The following is a 19,736-nucleotide window of genomic DNA, read 5'->3' on the forward strand; positions in this document are numbered from 1 at the left end:
GCCTTTAGAGCAAGACTCTGTATCAGAAGACAAAGCAACAACAGCAACAACAATTCCAACCAAATAAACAAAATACTAGAATGAGATCCCATTCTCTAATAGTGAGAAAACCTATAGATATTCAAAAGCATTTTGGGGAAAGAAGATGAAACTGTACTGACAGTGCTAAAGAAGACTACACAGAGAGACATATTAAATATTAAAGCCTAGATATTGTCAAGAGATCAGTTTTCCTTATGAATTCAACATAATCACCACCAAAATTGGTGCTGGATTGTTGGTAAAACTCAAGTGATCAATGTTCAGTAGAAGCCAAAATAGTTTTGGAAAACACAAAAGTTTGCATGGGAGCTGGGTAGCAGTAGACCACACCTGAAATCCTAGCTACTCAGGTGGCTGAGACCTGGAAGATTATGGTTTGAAGCCAGCCTGGGAGAAAAGTATGCAAAATCTCATCCCTAAAATAACCAGCAAAAAGCCAGGCTGGAGGCATGGCTCAATGGTAAAGTGCCAGCTGAGCAACCAAGTTGAATGAGAACAAAAGACCCTGAGTTCAACTACAGTAAACAAATGTTTGTATGCTGGGAACTTATCCTCTTCTACATAAAATAATTGTTGTTACACCATGTAGGTTTTGGTACATCAAGACCTACAGAGAACTCAGTCTGTGGACAGCAAAAGATGTCCATTTCTATGTATGAATTGAATAGAAGGTCATGTTTGCATGTTCAAAAAAGGGGGGCGGTGTTCAAAGCACCGAATAGAGGAAGAGGAACAAGACATATAGGGTCTGCCTTCATGGTTTGTAATCTCACAACTGAGAAATACAGAAGACAACATTCCATTTGAACCAGGTGCTGATGGCTCATGCCTGTAATCATAGCTACTCAGAAGGCTTAGATCTAAGAATCAAGGTTTGAAGCCAACTCTGGCAGGAAAGTCTATGACTCTTACCTCCAATTAACCAGCAAAAAGCCAGAGTGGAGTTGTGGCTCAAGTGCAAGCCTTGAACAAAAAATGCTCAAAGAAGAGCGCAGGCCCTGAGTTCAAGCTCCAGTAACACAGTGCGTGCGCATGCACGCACGCGCACACACACACACACACACACACACACACACACACACACCCTCCCTTGTCCCTTCTTATCAACATGTTACCATAGTAGAGTACATTTGTTACAATTAACAAATCACTACTGATACATTGTGGTTAGCTAAAATCTGTACTATATCCAGTTTTCCTTATGTCCTTTCTGTGGTTTGCGTTCCCATTCAGGATCCTACATTACAGCTAATTGTGTCTCCTTAGGCTCCTCTTAGTGCTGGCACTTTTTCAGAGCTTCCTTGTCTACGGAGGTTTCAGAGAACACTGGTCTGGTGTTTTGTAGGGATTTGGGATTTGGTAAGACTGGGATTGTGGGTAACTAAGAGGAAGAATGCAGAGGTTAATGTGCTCTTTCATTATGCATACCCAAGGGTACATATGAGCAAAATGATCTATTATTGTTACTGGTGACTTTCAGCATCTAAGTATTTGCTGGGTTGCTCTGCCTGAAATTATGTTTTTCTCCCTTTCCATGCTTTTTTTTGGAAACAAGGCAGTATGAGCAACGTATGCTTAAAGGTAAGGATTTAGCATCCCCTTAGCCAACAGGCACAGTGTCTACATAAAATATTTGGAATAGTGCACATGACATTTGTCTTGTCATTTTCTGAATTGGTTCCACTTATTAAATCATATTTATAGTTATACATGTTTTATACTCTTACTTTGTTGCTCAGATTGTTTGGCCATTGGAAACCTATCAGTTAAATTATTTAATCTTCTCTTTCTTAACTTTGTTTCATTCTTTCCCGTCCTCCCTCCCGTCCTTCCTTCCTTCCTTCCTTCCTTCCTTCCTTCCTTCCTTCCTTCCTTCCTTCCTTCCTTCCTCCCTCCCTCCCTCCCTCCCTTTCACTCTCCCTCCCTCCTTTTCACTCTCCCTCCCTTTCGCCCTCTCTCCCTCCCTCTCTGCCTTTCTTTTTTCTTTCAGAGGTGCTGGGGATGGAACCCAGAGCTTTGAACATGCTAGGCAAGCTCTCTGTCACTGAGCTACATTTTCAGCCCTATTCTCTGCTTTTGTGTGTGTGTGTGTGTGTGTGTGTGTGTGTGTGTGTGTGTGTGTGTGTGTGTGTGTGTGTGTGCTGGTATTAGGGCTTACACTCTAGGCCTTATGGTTCTCTTGCTCATACTTGGTGCTCTACCATATGGAGTCACATCTCCAGTTGACTTTTGGTTGGTTAAATGGAGGTAAGAGTCTCATGAACTTTTCTAACTAGCTCGCTTTGAACTGTGATCCTCTATGTCTCAGGCTTCTGAGTAGTTAGGATAATAGGTGGGAGCCACTGATAGCCAGGCTTTGCTCTGCTCTATATGATACCTGGACAGTCATTTGGTATTGCCAGGTAGTCTAGAATAGATATAAGGAAAGAAATGTATTTTTCCTAAGCAGGAAATACTCTTGCTACAGAAGATCCCTTTTAAAAGGGGATGACTTAATCACCTTCTTGAGAAACCAGTACTGCCCTGCAGCCTTATATTTTTTAATTTTATTATTATTTTTTTTTGCCAGTCCTAGGGCTTGAACTCAGGGCTTAGGCACTGTCCCTGAGGCTTTTTGCTCAAGGCAAGTGTTCTACCACTTGAGCCATAGGACCACTTCCAGTTTTTCTGCAGAAGAGTCTCATGGACTTTCCTGCCCAAACTGACTTCAAACTTAGATCCTCAGATCTCAGCCTCCTGAGTAGCTAGTCATGAGTCAAAGGCACCCAGCCATATTTTTATAGTTGTATATCTTTCTTTCTATCACCCAGGAGCGCATTCACAGAAGAGGATTCTGAGTTAGTCGTAAATTACATAGCAAAGAAATCCTTCAGTCGGCGAGCCATCGAACTCACATGTAAGTTGACTTTTGTTTTACTTTTGACAAAAGTTAAAATAGTAGAGAACCAAGACAGAGTAACCGTCAGAGAGGTTTCCAGCAAAAGCCAAGAGGTAAAAAAGAATGTATATTTTTAATATACAAAGTGTTTTCAGAAACTAGCAAACAGATCATCAGAAATTGCATGGACATCTGGGTTGGTTGGGTTACTGGAAGTTGGGAGTTGAAGCTGGGGTTGAGAAGCCAGAAGGAATGGGGGATGTTCTGGGTGATAGGGGATCAGGTAGAAGTCAGAGATTTAAAGGAAATGCAAAGCAATGGGCATAATCTCAATACTCCTTTCCTGTTTTCCAAAAAAACAGGAAATTATCACAGAGGACAATTTACCAACATACTTTGTGGCAATTATGTTTAAATTTTGCTGAATCAGGGAGTAGGGTCCCTTGGTTTGAAGGAAGGGTTGGGGAAGGAGTATAAACAGTTGATAGTGTTACTGATTAATGTCAGAAAGAGTCTAGAAAGAATGTGCTAATGTAATGAAATTCATGTTTGCCAAAGCAAAATAAAAAAGGAAGTAAGAATGAGGGAATGCAGCTGCTATGGAACAGTTTTACATTTTCTTTTCTGACTGATTTCTAACTCTTTCTTTTGTCTCTGCTTTAAATTGTGTTGTTTTGCTGATTCCAGGACTTTGTACTCAGCTTGACTGATGCTCTATGACTTGAGCCACACCTCCAGCCTAGCTTTTTGCTGGTTATTTTGGAGATGGAGTCTTGTGGCCTTCTGCCTGGTCTGACTTTGAACCTTCATTTTTCAGAGTTTCAGCATCCTTAGTAGCTAGGATGATAGGCATGGACCACCAATACCCTGCCCATTTTAAAAATATTTTTGAGCCAGGTGCTGGTGGTTCACACCTGTAACCCTAGCTACTCAGGAGGCTGAGATCTGAAGATCGTGGTTCAAAGCCAGCCCAGGCAGAAAACTCTGTGAGTCTCTTATCTCAAGTTAACCGCTAAAAAGTTAGAAATGGAGCTGTGGCTCCAGCCTTGAGCAAAAATCTGAGACAGTGCCCTTAGTTCAAGCCCTAGGACTCCCACACATGCAAAACTAAGAATAAGCTGGGTGCCGGTGGCTCAAGCCTGTAATCCTAGCTACTCAGGAGTCTGAGATCCAAGGATCTCGGTTCAAAGCCAGCCTAGGCAAGAATGTCTGTGAGACTCTTATCTCCAATAAACAAACCATGAGAAAACTGGAAGTGGCGCTGTAGCTCAAGTAATAGAGCTCTCGCCTTCAGCTGAAGAGCTGAGGGACAGCGCCTAGGCCCAGAGTTCAAGCCCCACGACCGACTAAAAGAATATTTTTGAACTTTTTGTTTGTTTGTTTGTTTTGAGATTAAGCCTCACTGCTAACTTTCTCCTTGGGTTAGCCTTGAATTTAAGAATGTGCATACCAGGTACCTGGGATGACATATGCACCCCTTCTTGCTAGGCTCTTTCGAGAATTTTTAAAAAGCTGGGCACCGGTGGCTCACACCTGTAATCCTAGCTACTCAGGAGGCTGAGATCTGAGGATTGCAGTTCAGAGCCAGCCTGGGCAGGAATGTCCGTGAGGCTCTTATCTCCAATTAACCACCGAAAACTGGAAGTGGCACTCTGGCTCAAGTGGTAGAGTGCTAGCCTTGAGCTGAAGAGCTCAGGGAGAGCCCAGGCCCAGAGTTCAAGCCCCACGACTGACCAAAAAAAAAAAAAAAAGAATTTAAAGAAATTGTTCATTTAGACATTAGTTTTTGAGGATTCTGGGAGAAAGTCGAAGAACTAATTGTCCTTTTTAATTCACTTTTTATTCCTTTCAAAGGCTTGTTCATTTTCCCTCTCCAGGTCAATTGCTAATACTTATTATCACTGCTACATATCTATGATATAGCTATATATTATATGAAGTATTTTATTTTTATAGACAATCTGATTTCCCACTTTCCCAGCTTAGCCCTTCCTATGTCCTTATGATGAGGGGCCCATGTCACATGTAAGACGAATCATGTGGTTCTTGAACCTCCTGGGGGCGGGGGAGAGGGGGCATCTCAACCTCCTGAGTAGCTGGGATTACAGATGTGAGCCTCTGGTGCCTGGCCAGATGGCTTTTCTGTATATCTACCTTGGACCAGTTGGACTGGGCATGTGACTTGCTAGTGGGTCCCAGCAAGTCCTTATTGACTTATTTTCCTTCTTCTAAGTCAGAGGCAAAGCTCTTCTGCACAACCTGACTGTTGCCCTGCTGCCTCGTGAGGATTGTGTTCTGATTGTTACAGTTGTTCACAAATAGTCCTGCCCAGAAGGATTAATTTAATTTGCTTTAATCACCGTAGAATGAAGTATGGTATTTTATTATTAGTGTTTTGAGAGGAAAAATCGTGAGTATTAAATGTTAAAAAAAAGTAACTATGAGAAGACATTAAACATAATCTTGGTTATATTTAAATAATCTTAAATGTACCCTGTGACTCATTTTACAGTACATAGCTTGGGAGTCAGTGAGGAACTGAAAAATAAACTAGAAGATGTTGTGATTGACAGAAATCTTCTAATTCTTGGAAAAATTCTTGGTGAAGGTAAGCCGTTTAAAGTAATTATTTTTACAATGTGAGGCACGAAGATAAACTGTTGACAGAATTTTTTCCCCCAGTCCTAGGGTTTGAACTCACAGTCTGGGCACTGTCCCTGAGCTTTTTATCTCAAAGCACTCTTCGACTTGAGCCATACTTCTGGGTTTTTGCTGGTTAGTTGGAAATAAGCGCTTCGCAGACATTCCTGCCTGGGCAGGAATTCCTGAGAAGAATTTTCAAAATATGCATTTATTAAACTAAGTACCATTTTAATTTCAAGTTATTACATATAATTCTGTTTTATAACTTAACTTTATGGCCTCAAATTTGACATAAAAAATGGGATTCCCCAGGCCAGGACCCAGTGGCTCACACCTGTAATCCTAGCTACTCAGGAGGCTGAGATCTGAGGATCACAGTTTAAAGCCAGCCCTGGCAAGAAAGTCTGTGAGACTCTATCTCCAATTAACCACCAAACAGTGGAAGTGGAGTTCTGGCTCAAATGGTAGAGCACTAGCATTGAGCAAAACAGCTCATGGACAGTGCCTAGGCCCTGAGTTCAAAGCCCCAGGACTAGCACTCACACAATAAAAGAGAGAAATCTCCTCCCCCAGTTCCTACAATGCACAGTAGGCTTAGAAAATATTAGTGTCTATGTTTCCTTGAAAAGCATGCAACCCATTATTCAGTAAGCTTGAAATTTATTTATTTATTTATTTATTTTTTGATCAGTAGTGGGGCTTGAACTCTGGGCCTGGGCGCTGTCCCTTAGCTCTTCAGCTCAAGGCGAGCGCTCTACCACTTGAGCCACAGCGTCACTTCCAGTTTTTCTAGTGGTTTATTGGAGATAAGAGTCTCATGGACTTTCCTGCCCAGGCTGTCTTTGAACAGGATCCTCAGATCTCAGCCTCCTGAGTAGCTAGGATTACAGGCATGAACCACCAGCGCCTGGCTTCAAATTTATTTCTTTTGTTGATTATTTATGATACCTTCCTAATTACATAGAAACAAGAGTGAAAATAAGAATGTAACTTACTAAACTGTCCTTAGGATGTATGACAATGGTATTAGGAATTCCTGCTTGGGGCTAGGGTTTATTTTTTTATTTTTTTTTATTTTTTTTTGCAAGTCATGGGGCCTGAACTCTGGGCCTGGGTGCTGTCCCTCAGCTCTTCAGCTCAAGGCTAGCACTCTACCACTGGAGCCAAGCACCACTGCCAGCTTTTTCTGCTTATGTGGTGCTGAGGAATCGAACCCAGGGCCTCATGCATGCAAGGCAAGCACTCTACCACTGAGCCACCTTCCCAGCCCTTTTTTTTTTTTTGGTCGGTCGTGGGGCTTGAACTCTTGGCTTGGGCGCTGTCCCTCAGCTCTTCAGCTCAAGGCGAGCACTCTATCACTTGAGCTACAGCGCCACTTCCGGGGCTAGGGTTTATTAATTGGTAGAGTGCTTGCTTAACACACATGAAACCACCCTGGGTTCCATCACCAGCACTGAAAATAAAATTTTGTGCTTTTTGAATTTTACCCATGATCTCCTATAAGTGTTTTGAGTAAATTATAATGCTTAATGAAGTGACAAATTAAGGAAGGTCAGAGCCACCCAAGTCCAGGGTAAGCAGGACCCTAGTGTATGACATACACTGCTGGTATGTGAGCGGAAGAGGCCTGGGTAGGCTGCACCTGGCTCTCATAGACTGAACCAGTCACCTCAGACCACACAGGAGCAGCCGGGCTGTGGACAGGGAGAATGCACACTGCATCCATGTAGATGTTGTTTGCCTCTGCAGGAGAATTTGGGTCTGTGATGGAAGGAAATCTGAAGCAGGAAGATGGGACCTCTCAGAAAGTGGCTGTGAAGACCATGAAGTGTGAGTGATCAGCAGAGAACCCCACTCTTCTGGGCGGGGTTTCAGCACTGGGTGCCCTTGGAAACTGATGATAGTGTTCAGATCTTGGGTGCTAAAGTTCAGAAGGAAATGTGGAATCCCTGTCACTGAGGGAAGTTGCTGAGTCAGCAACACCTTTCATTAGTGTAGATGTCTTACAACTGATGGGCCCATATAGATACATTACTATTAAAGTCTTTAGTTGACATTGGAGTTCACTTTGATGTTATGTGGTTGTTATGTGTATAAATGACAGAATAGCTTAATGGAACTAAAACCCTCCTGTGATTTTTTCTCCCCTTGCCCCTATTAGCCCTATTTATGTATCATCTATAGTTTTACCTTTTGCTGATATTTAGCTTTTGTTAGCTTGCTTTTTGAAACATAGTCTTTTTTTGGGGGGGGGGGGGGGTGTCCGGTCATGGGACCTGAACTCTGGGCCTGGGCGCTGTCCCTGTCCCTCAGCTCTTCAGCTCAAGGCTAGCACTCTACCACTTGAGCCACAGCGCCACTTCCAGCTTTGTTCTTTTTGCTTATGTGGTGCTGAGGATGAGGAATCGAACCCAGAGCCTCATGCATGCAAGGCAAGCGCTCTACCACTGAGCCACCTTCGCAGCCCCTTGAAACATAGTCTTAACTGTGTAGCTCAGGTGTGTCTGAAACTCAAGGTCCTGCTGCCTCAGCCTCCCAGGTGCTGGGATTACGCATGGGCGCCACCATGCCCAGTGTGATTTTACTTTTAGAGAACACAGTTGCTATTGCCCATTCCTTCCCCTTAACTGAGTAAAATAATCATGCCTAATGTTTTCCATCTGCTTCTTCAGTGGACAATTTTTCTCAGCGGGAGATCGAGGAGTTTCTCAGTGAGGCAGCGTGCATGAAAGACTTCAACCACCCAAACGTCATCCGACTTCTAGGTACCTCAGGGAAATAAATGCGGGGAGTGGGATGCAGGGGCTTGGCTAATCCAGAGTGCACCAAAGGGAAATATCTCTAGCACAACTAAGTTTATACTTTGTATAAGCCCAAAGGAATTTACAACAATGGGATTTTGTTTTGTATGTATTTTTTAATCCAGAATACTTTCCCTTGTAGTTCAATTTTCTTTTTCGCGCGCGCGCGCGCGTGTGTATGTGTGTGTGTGTGTGTGTGTGTGTGTGTTATTAAGAATTAAACCTGGGCCAGGCACCCATGGCACATACCTCTAATCCTAGCTACTCAGAAGCCTGAGATCTGAGGATCGTGGTTCCAAGCCAGCTTGGGCAGGAACGTCTGTGAGAGTCTTATCGCCAGTTAACCATCAAAAATCTGGAAGTGGCTCAAGTAGTAGAGTGCTAGCCTTGAGCACAAAAGCTCAGGGACAGCGTCCAGGCCCTGAGTTTAAACCCCAGAATGGGGGAGTTGGGGAGAATTGAACTTGGGGCCTTATACTTGTTAGGCAAACTCTCTATTACTTGAATCCTTTGTTTTGCTTTTCTGAGAGGGCCTTGTGCACACTTTTTTTTTTTTGTCCAGGCTGGCTTTAGACTAAAATCCTCCTACCTGTACTTCCTGGGATTATACACATGGACTGCTATGACTGACCTCTTATGGCTCTGTTTTCTGAAACTGATAATACAAATGAGTTGTGTTTTTTGGACTGAGGTGGGCCCAAGGATGTTGAGAGTATCCTTAGATATCCAGAGGACTGTAAATTAAGTTAGCCACCAGTGATTCAATGGCAAGACACCAGAGCTGGCCATGTGATAAGCTTTGTTATCTATCAGTCATACCAGTAGGATACATCTATAAGAGTAGACATCTTTGCAGGGCACCGATGGCTCACACCTGTAATCCTAGCTAATCAGGAAGCTGAGATCTGAAGATCACAGTTAAAAGCCAGCCTGGGCAGGAAAGTCCGTGAGACTCTTATCTCCAATAAACCACTAGAAAACCAGAAGTGGTACTGTGGCTCAAGCGGTAGAGTGCTCGCCTTGAGCTGAAGAGCTGAGGGATAGGGCCCAAGCCCAGAGTTCAAGCCCCACGACTGACAAAAAAAAAAAAGAATAGACATCTTTGAGAAATAATATAACCACCCATTTGAAAGTACTGATTTATAATTGTGGTACATTGACAATTTTATGGACATGGCTTTGAAGATAAAAAACACAAAAGAAGTGAAGGTGAAGTTGAAGTGGGTGCTGGGAAAGGACACTATTTTAAGAGACAGGAATGAGCTGGAAATAATGGAACTCTTTTCTCTGTCCGAGGACAAATTTTGATAAATTATTTGGGGCTCTTTCCCAGTTTTATATGATTGACACTACAAAGAGATTTGAAAAGTAGTACTTGGATACAATATCACATTAAAAAACAGCTGTTATATATTTGCAGCTATTGGCGGTAGCCAGACTGTGAGGACAATTGTACTTTGTAATTGCTTAGCAAAATGCCTGTGCTTTGCAGCTTAGGATCAGGTGACAGGCTACACTTCCAGAATCCCAGGATAAATGATATTTTCACTTCTCTTTTGTATAACTTAGAATTTAGGACATGGGTTTTTTACCTGTAAATCCTAAATTATTTAAAAAATATTTTCAAGTACCTTGTTGCATAGACTTTTCATATGATTAACTATTTAATTGTCACAAGAAGCCAATGAGTTCAAATTCTAATGAGTTCACTCCCCTTCAGTTACACTCAGGCTAGCAAAACTTCTCACTTCCTAGCTGGCTGTCTTTGTGGTAGATTGACTATGAAAATCTCCCATGCAAAGCCAGGTCCTAATATGAAAAGAAAAACAAAAGGTCAAGTAGGGGAGGCTGTGTGAGTTGGATATTCTAGAACACAGTGTGTGTGTGTGTGTGTGTGTGTGTGTGTGTGTGTGTGTGTGTGTGTGTGTGTGTTAGGAGCTTTTGCTTTTTTAAACTATGTGTGTGTGTGTGTGTTAGGAGCTTTTGCTTTTTTAAACTATTAACCTGGCAGCATATGGTTTCAATTTAGCCATGGGTCCTCCAGGGCATATTTGGTCACACATAACAAGGGCCCTTTGTAAATGCTTCTGTTTTTCATTTCAGGCGTGTGTATAGAAATGAGCTCTCAAGGCATCCCGAAGCCCATGGTGATTTTGCCCTTCATGAAGTATGGGGACTTACATACCTACTTACTATATTCCAGATTGGAGACAGGGCCAAAGGTAACAATCTTGTTGGGCCTCAAGATGTAACTTCACAGTTCCTAGGACCTTACTCACCCTTCCAGGGTAGCCCTAGCATCTGACTTTGGTGAGGAGGAGGAAAGGTTAATAACCTTTTACTGCTCACTGTGCATTCAAGGCTGAACTATGGCTTCCACATCACATCAGGCCTGCCTGTGTCTGTTATGGTGAGAGCAAGCTGACTAGGCCTCTGGCTAGTGGCCAAAGCCTCACTGAATTGGGTACTAAAGGGACCAGGCACCCAGCCTGCAACTCTTGTCACTCCTGGCCATGTGCTCCTGAGAGATCATTCATGGGGCCCAGGACATGGAAGGTGGTCTCCTAAAGTAATGTCTACACAATCCTTCATGTGTACCTCTCTGTTGAAGAAGTGTGTCTGTTTTTGGTGAATATATTAGGATAGATTTAATCTTTTAAGATGAGTTGAAGTTAAATACAGGGAGCTAAGAGGCTATATAGTCGGTTCCTACAAACGTGTGTATGATTTCTCTCATGTCATCCCACAGTGGGAAAGGCAAAGCATGGACAAGTTGGGATATTGCTGTTGGAGCGATTGTAGACCATTTAGATAGTTCAGGACTGACTTCAGTGTTTGGAACCATAATAGAAGGAGACATAGCATGGGGGCCTCCTTCTTTATCTAAAAGGAAAACTGCAGCATCAGGTCTGACTTCCAGTTGATAGCTACATGGACTGTGAGCAGGCACTGGGAACTGTGTCCACAAAAAATGCTGACCTGAGCCATCCACACGTTCTTCCTCTCACTTTTCTTTTCCATCTACTAGAGAGGGCAGCTTGCTGCAGAGTGCTGTGTGGCATACATGGGAATGGTGAGCAGCTAGCCTCTATCAGTAGTCACCCTGGCTTATGACAGAAGTTACTCAAGGCCAACACTGCCCTGAATTACTGATCATAAAAAGCCCTAGTCTTGGAAGTAGAGCTTTGGCTCAAAGTGGTAGAGCACTAGCTTTGGGGAGAAGAGCTCAGGGACAGCAACTAGACCCTGAGTTCAAGCCCCACAACCGACAAGAAAAAAAAAACAACAAAACAGCACTAGTCACCCGGCACCAGTGGCTCACACCTATAATCCTACCAACTCAGAAGGCTGAGATCTGTGGACCTTGGTTCAAAGCCAGCCCAGATAGCAAAGTCTATGAGACGTGTATCTCCAGTTAATCAGCCGAAATGGTGCTGTAGCTCAAGTGTTAGAGTACTAGCCTTGAGCAAAGGGAGCTTAGGGATAGCTCCCAGAGTTTAAGGCCTATGGCCAGCAAAAAAAAAAAAAAAAAATCCTGAGAAGGAACTGTCCCTCTCAAACTACACTTGGACATTCTCTGTCACAAACCTTTCCTATATCCTTAGCTGATGCCAACAGCAGGTCTCTGTGTTTATACAAGTGAAGTATGAAGACTCGTATACCTAATTACTATATTTCTAGAAGTGAAAGTTTCTACCTATTTCTAGAAGTAGAGATGTGACTCAAGTAGCAAAGCTTCAGCCTTGAGTTTAAAAAGCCAAGAAAGAGTGAAAGGCTCTGAATTTAAACCCCAGAACTAGCACTAACCCCTAGTAAAAAAGCATTCTTCTGTGGTTTTCTTCTAAAAATTGTGGTTTCACATTTCATATTTGAGTAGATGAACCATTTTCAGTTCATTTTTTTTAGTTTATTGCAATTTCTTTTTTTTTTTAATTGTGAAAATACCATACAGAGGGGTTACAATTACATGGGCAAGGTAATTCCTTATCAAGCATTGTTGCCTCCTTCTTTGTTTCCCCTCCCCATCCCTTCCCACCTCCCACCTCCCTCACCCCTCACATTTCCCCCCCCCAAATTTGTCAAGTTCTTTTTTTGACATAACGACTTATACATCTCATTGTTGCAATGGGTCCACCTGTATCCCTAGTTAAACGATTTGTTTTTTTCCCTTCCCCTCCACAATTTATACCAACATCAAATATAGTGAAAGCAGGGGTATTTGAGTTCAGGGTTTACTGAGGTAGAGGGTTTCTTCATTTGTGAAAAGTCTGTGAATTGCTCTTGTACCGTTGTCAAAGATCAGTTGATGCCAAGCCCCAGTGGTTCACACCTGTAATCCTAGCTACTCAGGAGGCTGAGATCTACAAATCACAATTTAAAGCCAGCCAGGGCAAAAAAGTCTTTGAGACTCTTATCTCTCATCTGTAAAATGTTAGAAGTAGAGGCATGGTTCAAGTGGTAGACTACCAGATATGAGCAGAAAAAGCCAAGCAAGATCTTGAGACAAAACTAAACCAAAACAAAACATGGTAGGAATGAAAATGAAAAATAAGAAAAGTATGCAGCCAAGCTAAGAATGAGCATCTGAGAACACACATGTTTCAGGAAAAGCAAATTATCACATGACAAAAACACGCAGAGGAAGGAGGAGAGCTAGGTGACAAAGCAAGGGAGATAAACTAGGCTTGGTCCTCAGGTTTACAGCGGAGAGGATGACTTCACCAGCATGTAATACCAATGCCAACTCAAAATGTCCTTAAAGGATGTTTTCTGGCCCAGCAATGGTGGCTCATGCCTGGAATCTGAGGCTGAGGCCTAAGGATCACATGGTTCAAAGACAGCCTGGACAGGAAAGTCTGGGGGCTCTGATGTCCAACCCCACCACCAAAACACCAAAAATGGAGCTTTTTTTTTTTTTTTTTTTTTTTTTTTACCACTTTAAGTGGTAAGCAGTAGCCTTGAGCAAAAAAGCTCAAGGACACCACCCAGGCCCAAAGTTCAAGCCTCATGAACAACAACGACAAAGACATTTTTCTGCCCAGCTAGAGAAGTCCTAGAGATTCTGCCTCCGATTCTGTCTCCATAAGGCTGGAAGTATGGCTCAAGTGGAAGAGCCACACATGCGAGCTGAATAAGTGTGAGCCCTGAGTTTTAACTTCAGTATCCTTACTACAAACAAACAAACGAAAAACCCGGAAAGCAAAGAGAAACTTGTCTCTTCCTTCTCCCTCTTCTTTCATGGTCTGTCTTCCCCTCTCATGTTCCTAGAATAGTGGGGGGTGGAGGGTTATTTTTTGCTATGTAGGTTATGTCTTTGAATATTTGCCTATTTTTGGACATTTCCTATAAATAGAAGCATATAAATCAGTGGTCTCTTGTGACTGGCTTCTTTCACTGGGCATGTTTTCAAGGGTCTTTCTTGTATCAGTACCTTATTCTTTTGCATGGCCCAGTATGATTCTATATTGTAACTATTCATCCATCTGTTATGAATAATGTTCTGTGAACACTTGTATTTAAATATTCATGTTTTAAGTTCTCTTCAGCATGTACCTAGCTATGTAATTGCTAGATCAAGTGATAACTCATTTTTAACTTTTGAGAAATGGCCAGATTTCTCTTTTTAAGTAACTACTCATTTATATTCTAACCAGCAATGTCTGAGCATTCCACTTTCTCTACAGCAGTCTCACCAACACTTCTGATTTCCTGACTTTGTTATAGCCCTACTAGCATGTATATGAAGTGCTATTTCATTGTGATTTGGAGTTGGATCTCTCTAAAGACTAATAATGAGTATCATTTAATGTAGTTCTAGACCACATGTATGTCTTTTTTGGAAAAATATCTATTTGAATTTTTGCCAAATTTTAGTGAGATTATTTATATTTTTATTATTGACCTATAAGAGCTTTGTATTTGTTCTAGGTACAAGTCCTGATCAAATACATAGTTTACAAATACTTTTTTCCCATTCTGGGGGCTGTTTTCATTTTCTTAATAGTGAAGCACAATGTTTGTTTTTGTTTTCTTTAGTTTTGTGCCATTACTGGAGCTTGAACTTAGGGCTTGGGCATTGTCCCTGAGCTCTTTTGCTCAAGGCAAGCAGTCTACCACTTGAGCCACAGCTCCATTTCTGTTTTTTTGTGGTTAATTGGACATGACAATTGCATGGACTCAGCCTGTGCTGAGTTCAAACTGCAATCCTCAGATCTCATCCATTTAAGAAACTAGGATTGTACTTATGAGCCACAGCATAAATGTTTTTTAATTTATTTTATTTTTTTTTATTTTTTTATTTTTTTGTCGTTCATGGGGCTTGAACTCTGGGCTTAGGCGCTGTCCCTCAGCTCTTCAGCTCAAGGTGAGCGCTCTACCACTTGAGCTGCAAGTGCCACTTCCAGTTTTCTAGTGGTTTATTGGAGATAAGAGTCTCACAGTCTTTCCTGCCTGGGCTGGCTTTGAACCATGATCCTCAGATCTCAGCCTCCTGAGTAGCTAGTCTTACAGGCATGAGCCACCGTTGCCCAGCTCATAAATGTTTTTTATTGTGATGAATTATAGTTGATCTTGTTTTGGTTGCTTGGGATTTGACATTAAATCTAAGCAGCCTAGTCTGAGATCACAAAGATTTTCTTGTAATAATTTTATAGTTTGGGCTTTCACTTCAATGTCTTTCATCTATATTTTCATCATTTAATTATTGTATATGGCTTAAGTTATAAATCCAGTTACTTCTTTCTCATGTGACTATTTAGTTGTCCTGAAGCCATTTGTTAAAAAGACTAGTCTTTCTCCATTGTCAAGTCTTGACGTCCTTATTGACAGTTGACTTACCATACATAAGTTTATTCCTGGACTCCAGATTCTATTCCATTTACCTCCAGATCTGTCCTTCTCCCTGTACCACAGTGTCTTTGTAGCAAGTCAGAGATCAGTAAATGTGATACTTCCAACCTTGTTCTTTCTCAGGCTAACTTTGTGTGTTCTGGGTTCTTGAGTATGAATTTTAGAATCAACTTGCTGATTTCTATGAAGAAAGCAGCTAGTATTTTGGTAGTGCTTACATTGAAGGTATAGTTCAATATGAGGAGTATTGTTTTCTTTTTTCTTTTTTTTTTTTTTGTCTGTCATGGGGCCTGAATTATGGGCCCAGGCATTGTCCCTCAACCCTTCAGCTCAAGGCCAGCGCTCTACCACTTGAACCACAGTGCCACTTCCAGCTTTTTTCTGTTTTTTGTATATGGTGCTGAGGAATTGAACCCAGGGCCTCATGCATGCAAGGCAAGCAATCTACCACTGAGCCAACTTTCCAGCCTGAGGAGTATTGTTATTAGGAAGACAATATTGTCTTCCAATCTATGAAAAAAGGATATCTTTACTGTATTTTGATCATTGTTGCTTTCAATATTTTGTGGCTTTAGAACATAAATTACACTTCTTTATCTTATTTTGATACTATCATAACCAGTTTTTTTCTGTTTCATGTTCACATTATCACTACTATATAGTCTATAAAGCCATCATTGTTTTTTATATGTGCATATCATTCACTGAAATCTTGCTGAACCCATTTATTAATTGTATCATACAATTTTTTTGTTCCAGTCCTGGGACTTGAACTCAGAGCCTGGGCACTGTCCTTGGGCTTTCTGGCTCAAGGTTAGTGCTTTACCACTTGAGCCTCAACTGTAGTACTGGCTTTTTTAGTAGTTTATTGAAGGTAAGAGTCAAATGGACTTCGAACCACAATCCTCAGATCTCAGCGTCCTATGTAGCCAGGATTATAGGCCTGAGCTACTAGCACCTGTTGTCACCTAATTAGTTTTAAATGATGTTTAGACACATTCCTGGTATAACATTGTTTTAGAAAAAAATAGCATAAATGACTAGTATCTGATGCTTATTATACCTATCTAAATGGCAAAAGGGTTTGATATTTCTTAGGACTCAAATCCTTTGCTAGAAATTAGCATCCAGAAAACCAATACCCCAGATATTAGAGCAGAGGCCAAACTTTCATGCCTGATTTGGTTATACTTTTTACTAACTTATTACTTCAGGGTAAGGATAATTAAGGCATTGACTGTCTTTATGTGTGTTATATAATAGACACATATCTTAAGGAATATGAGTATAAGTGAATAGCACATTGGGGAATCATATTCCGTAGAGTATGAGCCATACACAGACCCAATGCCTTGTGCATAGTTATCATGGATGGCATTTAAGGCTGCCAGGGACTTGTGTAAGCCCTTGAATATAGAGCACTGGCTGCATTCAAACATTTAATTATTATTTGCAGCTCTTCATTAGTCACCACCGTTCCCATGACCAATTCAAACAATGGCAGGTTTTCTAACACAGGAATCTACTTTGCTTTTTTTTTTTTTACAACATAAAGAAAATATTGTATCATTGAAAGTTACAGGAAGGGCCTATAAAAATGAAATAAAATTCTTTTTTCTTTCTTCTTTTTTTTTTGCCAGTCCTAGGGCTTGAACTCAGGACCTAGGCGCTGTCCCTGAGCTTCTTTTGCTCAAGGCTAGCACTTTACCACTTGAGCCACAGCACCACTTCTGGCCTTTTCTGTTTATGTGGCACTGAGGAATGGAACTCAGGGTTTCATGCATGCTAAGCAAGCACTCTACCACTAAGGTGGCCTGAAATAAAAATTCCTTTTTTTTTTTTTTTTTTGCCGGACCTTGAACTCTGGGACTGGATGCTGTCCCTGAGCTTCTTTTGCTCAAGACTAGCTAGCATTCTACCACTTGAGCCACAGCACCACTTCCAGCTTTTTCTGTGATTAATTGGAGATAAGTCTCAGACATTCCTACTCAGACTGGCTTCAAACTGTGATTCTCAGATCTCAGCCTCCTGAGTAGCTATGATTATAGGCATGAGTCACTGGTGCCAGGCTAAAAATTCTTTTTTTTTTTTAATTTTAATTTTAATTTTTTTATTGTGAAAATACTGTACAGAGAGGTTACAATTACATGGGCAAGATAATGAGTACATTTCTTATCAAGCATTGTAGCCTCCTCCTTTGTTTCCCCTTCCCATCCCTTCCCATACCCCCCTACCCCCCAATCCGATCCTCCCTCCCCTGCCCCCCCCCCCGCCACCAAAGTTGTAAAGTTTGTTTTTCAACATATGGACTTGTACATCTCATTGTTGCAATGGGTCCACCTGTATCCCTATTTAAATGATTTGTTTTTTCCCTTCCCCTCCACAAATTAGACCAACATCAAATATAGTGAAAGCAGGGGTTATACCATGGGGGAGGGACATATAAAGCAACAAAGAAATAATCTTATAAATATGTCAGAAACAATCACATGAAAAAAAAAACATTTGAAACATTTGAATACTTATCTTGTGGTTCATTTCCCTAACATCAACTTAAATGCATATTTAAGAGGTCGGGGTAACCTGATTGCTATCTGCAGGAAGAAAAGTGTCTTCAAGACCAGATATGGTAGCACACATGCTCCAGTGGCAGGAGGACTGTGTGTTTGTGAGTTTCAAGTATTCCATTGTGACTCTTAAAAAAAAAATCAAGAAGCAAAAGAAAGAAATCGTCTTTCAGAAGCTTTCAAACCAAGTACCGTAGCTCAGGCCTATAATCCTAGCTACTTAAGAAGCTGAAATCAACAAATAGATACTTGAAGCTAGTAGGAGAGAGACACACACACAGAAAGAGAGAGAAAGAGAAAGAGAGACAGAGACAGAGAAACAGAGAGAAGAGATTTGAGACTCTTAGATTCTTAGGTCCAGTTAGCCATAAAAAAAAAATCTGGAACTGGAGGAATGGCTCAATTTAAGCCCCAGTATTGACATTTAAAAAAATTACAATTTCAAAATAAAATGATAGCAGAAGCTGGATGCTAGTGGCTCACCCCTGTAATCCTAGCTACTTAGGAGGCTGAAATCCGAGGATCATAGTTCAAAGCCAGCCTCAGGAAAGAAAGTGTGTGAGACTCTGATCTCCACTTAGCCACTAAAAAGCTGGAAGTGGGAACTGAGGCTTTGAGCAAAAAAGCTCAGGGACAGCAGCTAGGCCCTGAGTTCAAGCCCCAGGAACCAGCAAAAATAAATAAATAATAAATAAGTAAATTTTTTTAAAGCAGAAGGTTGGGAGTGTAGTTCAGGGATAGAGGGTTTCCCCGTGTGAATGAGGCTCAGTTCTACCCAAGCATTACAAATAAGGATTTTTTTTTAATCAGCAGATATGGTACCTAATTGGAAACAACTCCCACTTAATGGGCTTTTCACCTCTGAAACATCAGACTATTCCATCCCCACCATGCATGCTCCCACCCTCAATGAGTCGAGACCAAACCTCCGTGCTCTCTTCTGCCTGCCAGCTGCAGCCCCACCTCCCTCAGGGAGGTCACCTCTTTCCTTGCCATGTGTACAAAGATGCAGTGTTTCTGTAAATACTTGTAAAAAAATGACAAAAGAATGCTGTAATCTCCAAGAAAGTTATATCCGTTTCTTTTTTTATTCTTTTTGAAAAGTAGTATTGTTGTCAAATTGTACACCTGAAATCCCAGCCTTCAGGTGGCCAAGATAGGAGGATTTGGAGTTCAAGGCCAGCTTGGACTATGTAGCTCACTACTATTTGTGAGCTTAGTGATATGAAAGGCGCAGTTTAGTGAATGATACCATCTCTTGCTTTATCCCCTCATCTTAGTGAAATATACCATGCTTTCACCTCAGATAGAAATAGCATTCCATTTCCCTTTTCAAAGATGATCTTTCTTCCTGTTTCTTCCACCTCCCTAGCACATTCCTCTGCAGACATTACTCAAGTTCATGGTGGACATTGCCCTGGGAATGGAGTATCTGAGCAACAGGAATTTTCTCCATCGGGATTTAGCTGCTCGGAACTGCATGTAAGATTCTGGGGGTCCTGCAAGGTGGTGGGCCTCTCCTGATGTAATCTATGAGGAGATTTCCATGTTCTTGATTCAGTATGGTTTTCTGCTTGGAACTTTTCTCTGTCTCTGCTTCCAAGGTTCTGGTTGGCCTCCAAAACCCTCTTCAGTGATTACTTTTTTAAAAAAATATTTTCACCTTGTACTACGTGAGAAGCACTAGGCAGGGTCTGAGCCCTTCCCTATACCATCAACTAGCTTTGGACCCAGAGAGATTGTGAGCCAACTGCTTGTAATCATGACTCACATGGCATGACAAAGGTGAATAGTGGCTTACATCACCTTAATAACAATCATAAATGTTTATCCCTTCATTTTCCTAATGTAATGCTGTACCTGGCCTATCCAGAGGCTCTCCTTGAATAGCACCTGAGTGATCATTATATGAAAACTTCGGACTTGACTTTACCCCCTTCAACATGCTTCAGCAGA

General features: G+C 41.5%; 1 protein-coding gene across 1 annotated transcript in view; it reads left to right on the plus strand.

Moving 5' to 3' along the window:
- Positions 1-19,736, plus strand: part of Mertk (MER proto-oncogene, tyrosine kinase) — a 133,904-nt gene that overhangs the window by 102,438 nt on the left and 11,730 nt on the right. The window contains exons 11-16 of the mRNA XM_070013306.1: positions 2,853-2,938; positions 5,433-5,528; positions 7,313-7,393; positions 8,236-8,328; positions 10,468-10,586; positions 19,153-19,262. Of these exons, the coding sequence (XP_069869407.1) occupies positions 2,853-2,938; positions 5,433-5,528; positions 7,313-7,393; positions 8,236-8,328; positions 10,468-10,586; positions 19,153-19,262 (585 nt within the window). The remainder of the gene's footprint in view (positions 1-2,852; positions 2,939-5,432; positions 5,529-7,312; positions 7,394-8,235; positions 8,329-10,467; positions 10,587-19,152; positions 19,263-19,736) is intronic.

Source organism: Dipodomys merriami, unplaced genomic scaffold (assembly GCF_024711535.1).
Source record: "Dipodomys merriami isolate MVZ:Mamm:240054 unplaced genomic scaffold, mDipMer1.0.p SCAF_90, whole genome shotgun sequence".
NCBI classification, from domain to species: Eukaryota; Metazoa; Chordata; class Mammalia; order Rodentia; family Heteromyidae; genus Dipodomys; species Dipodomys merriami.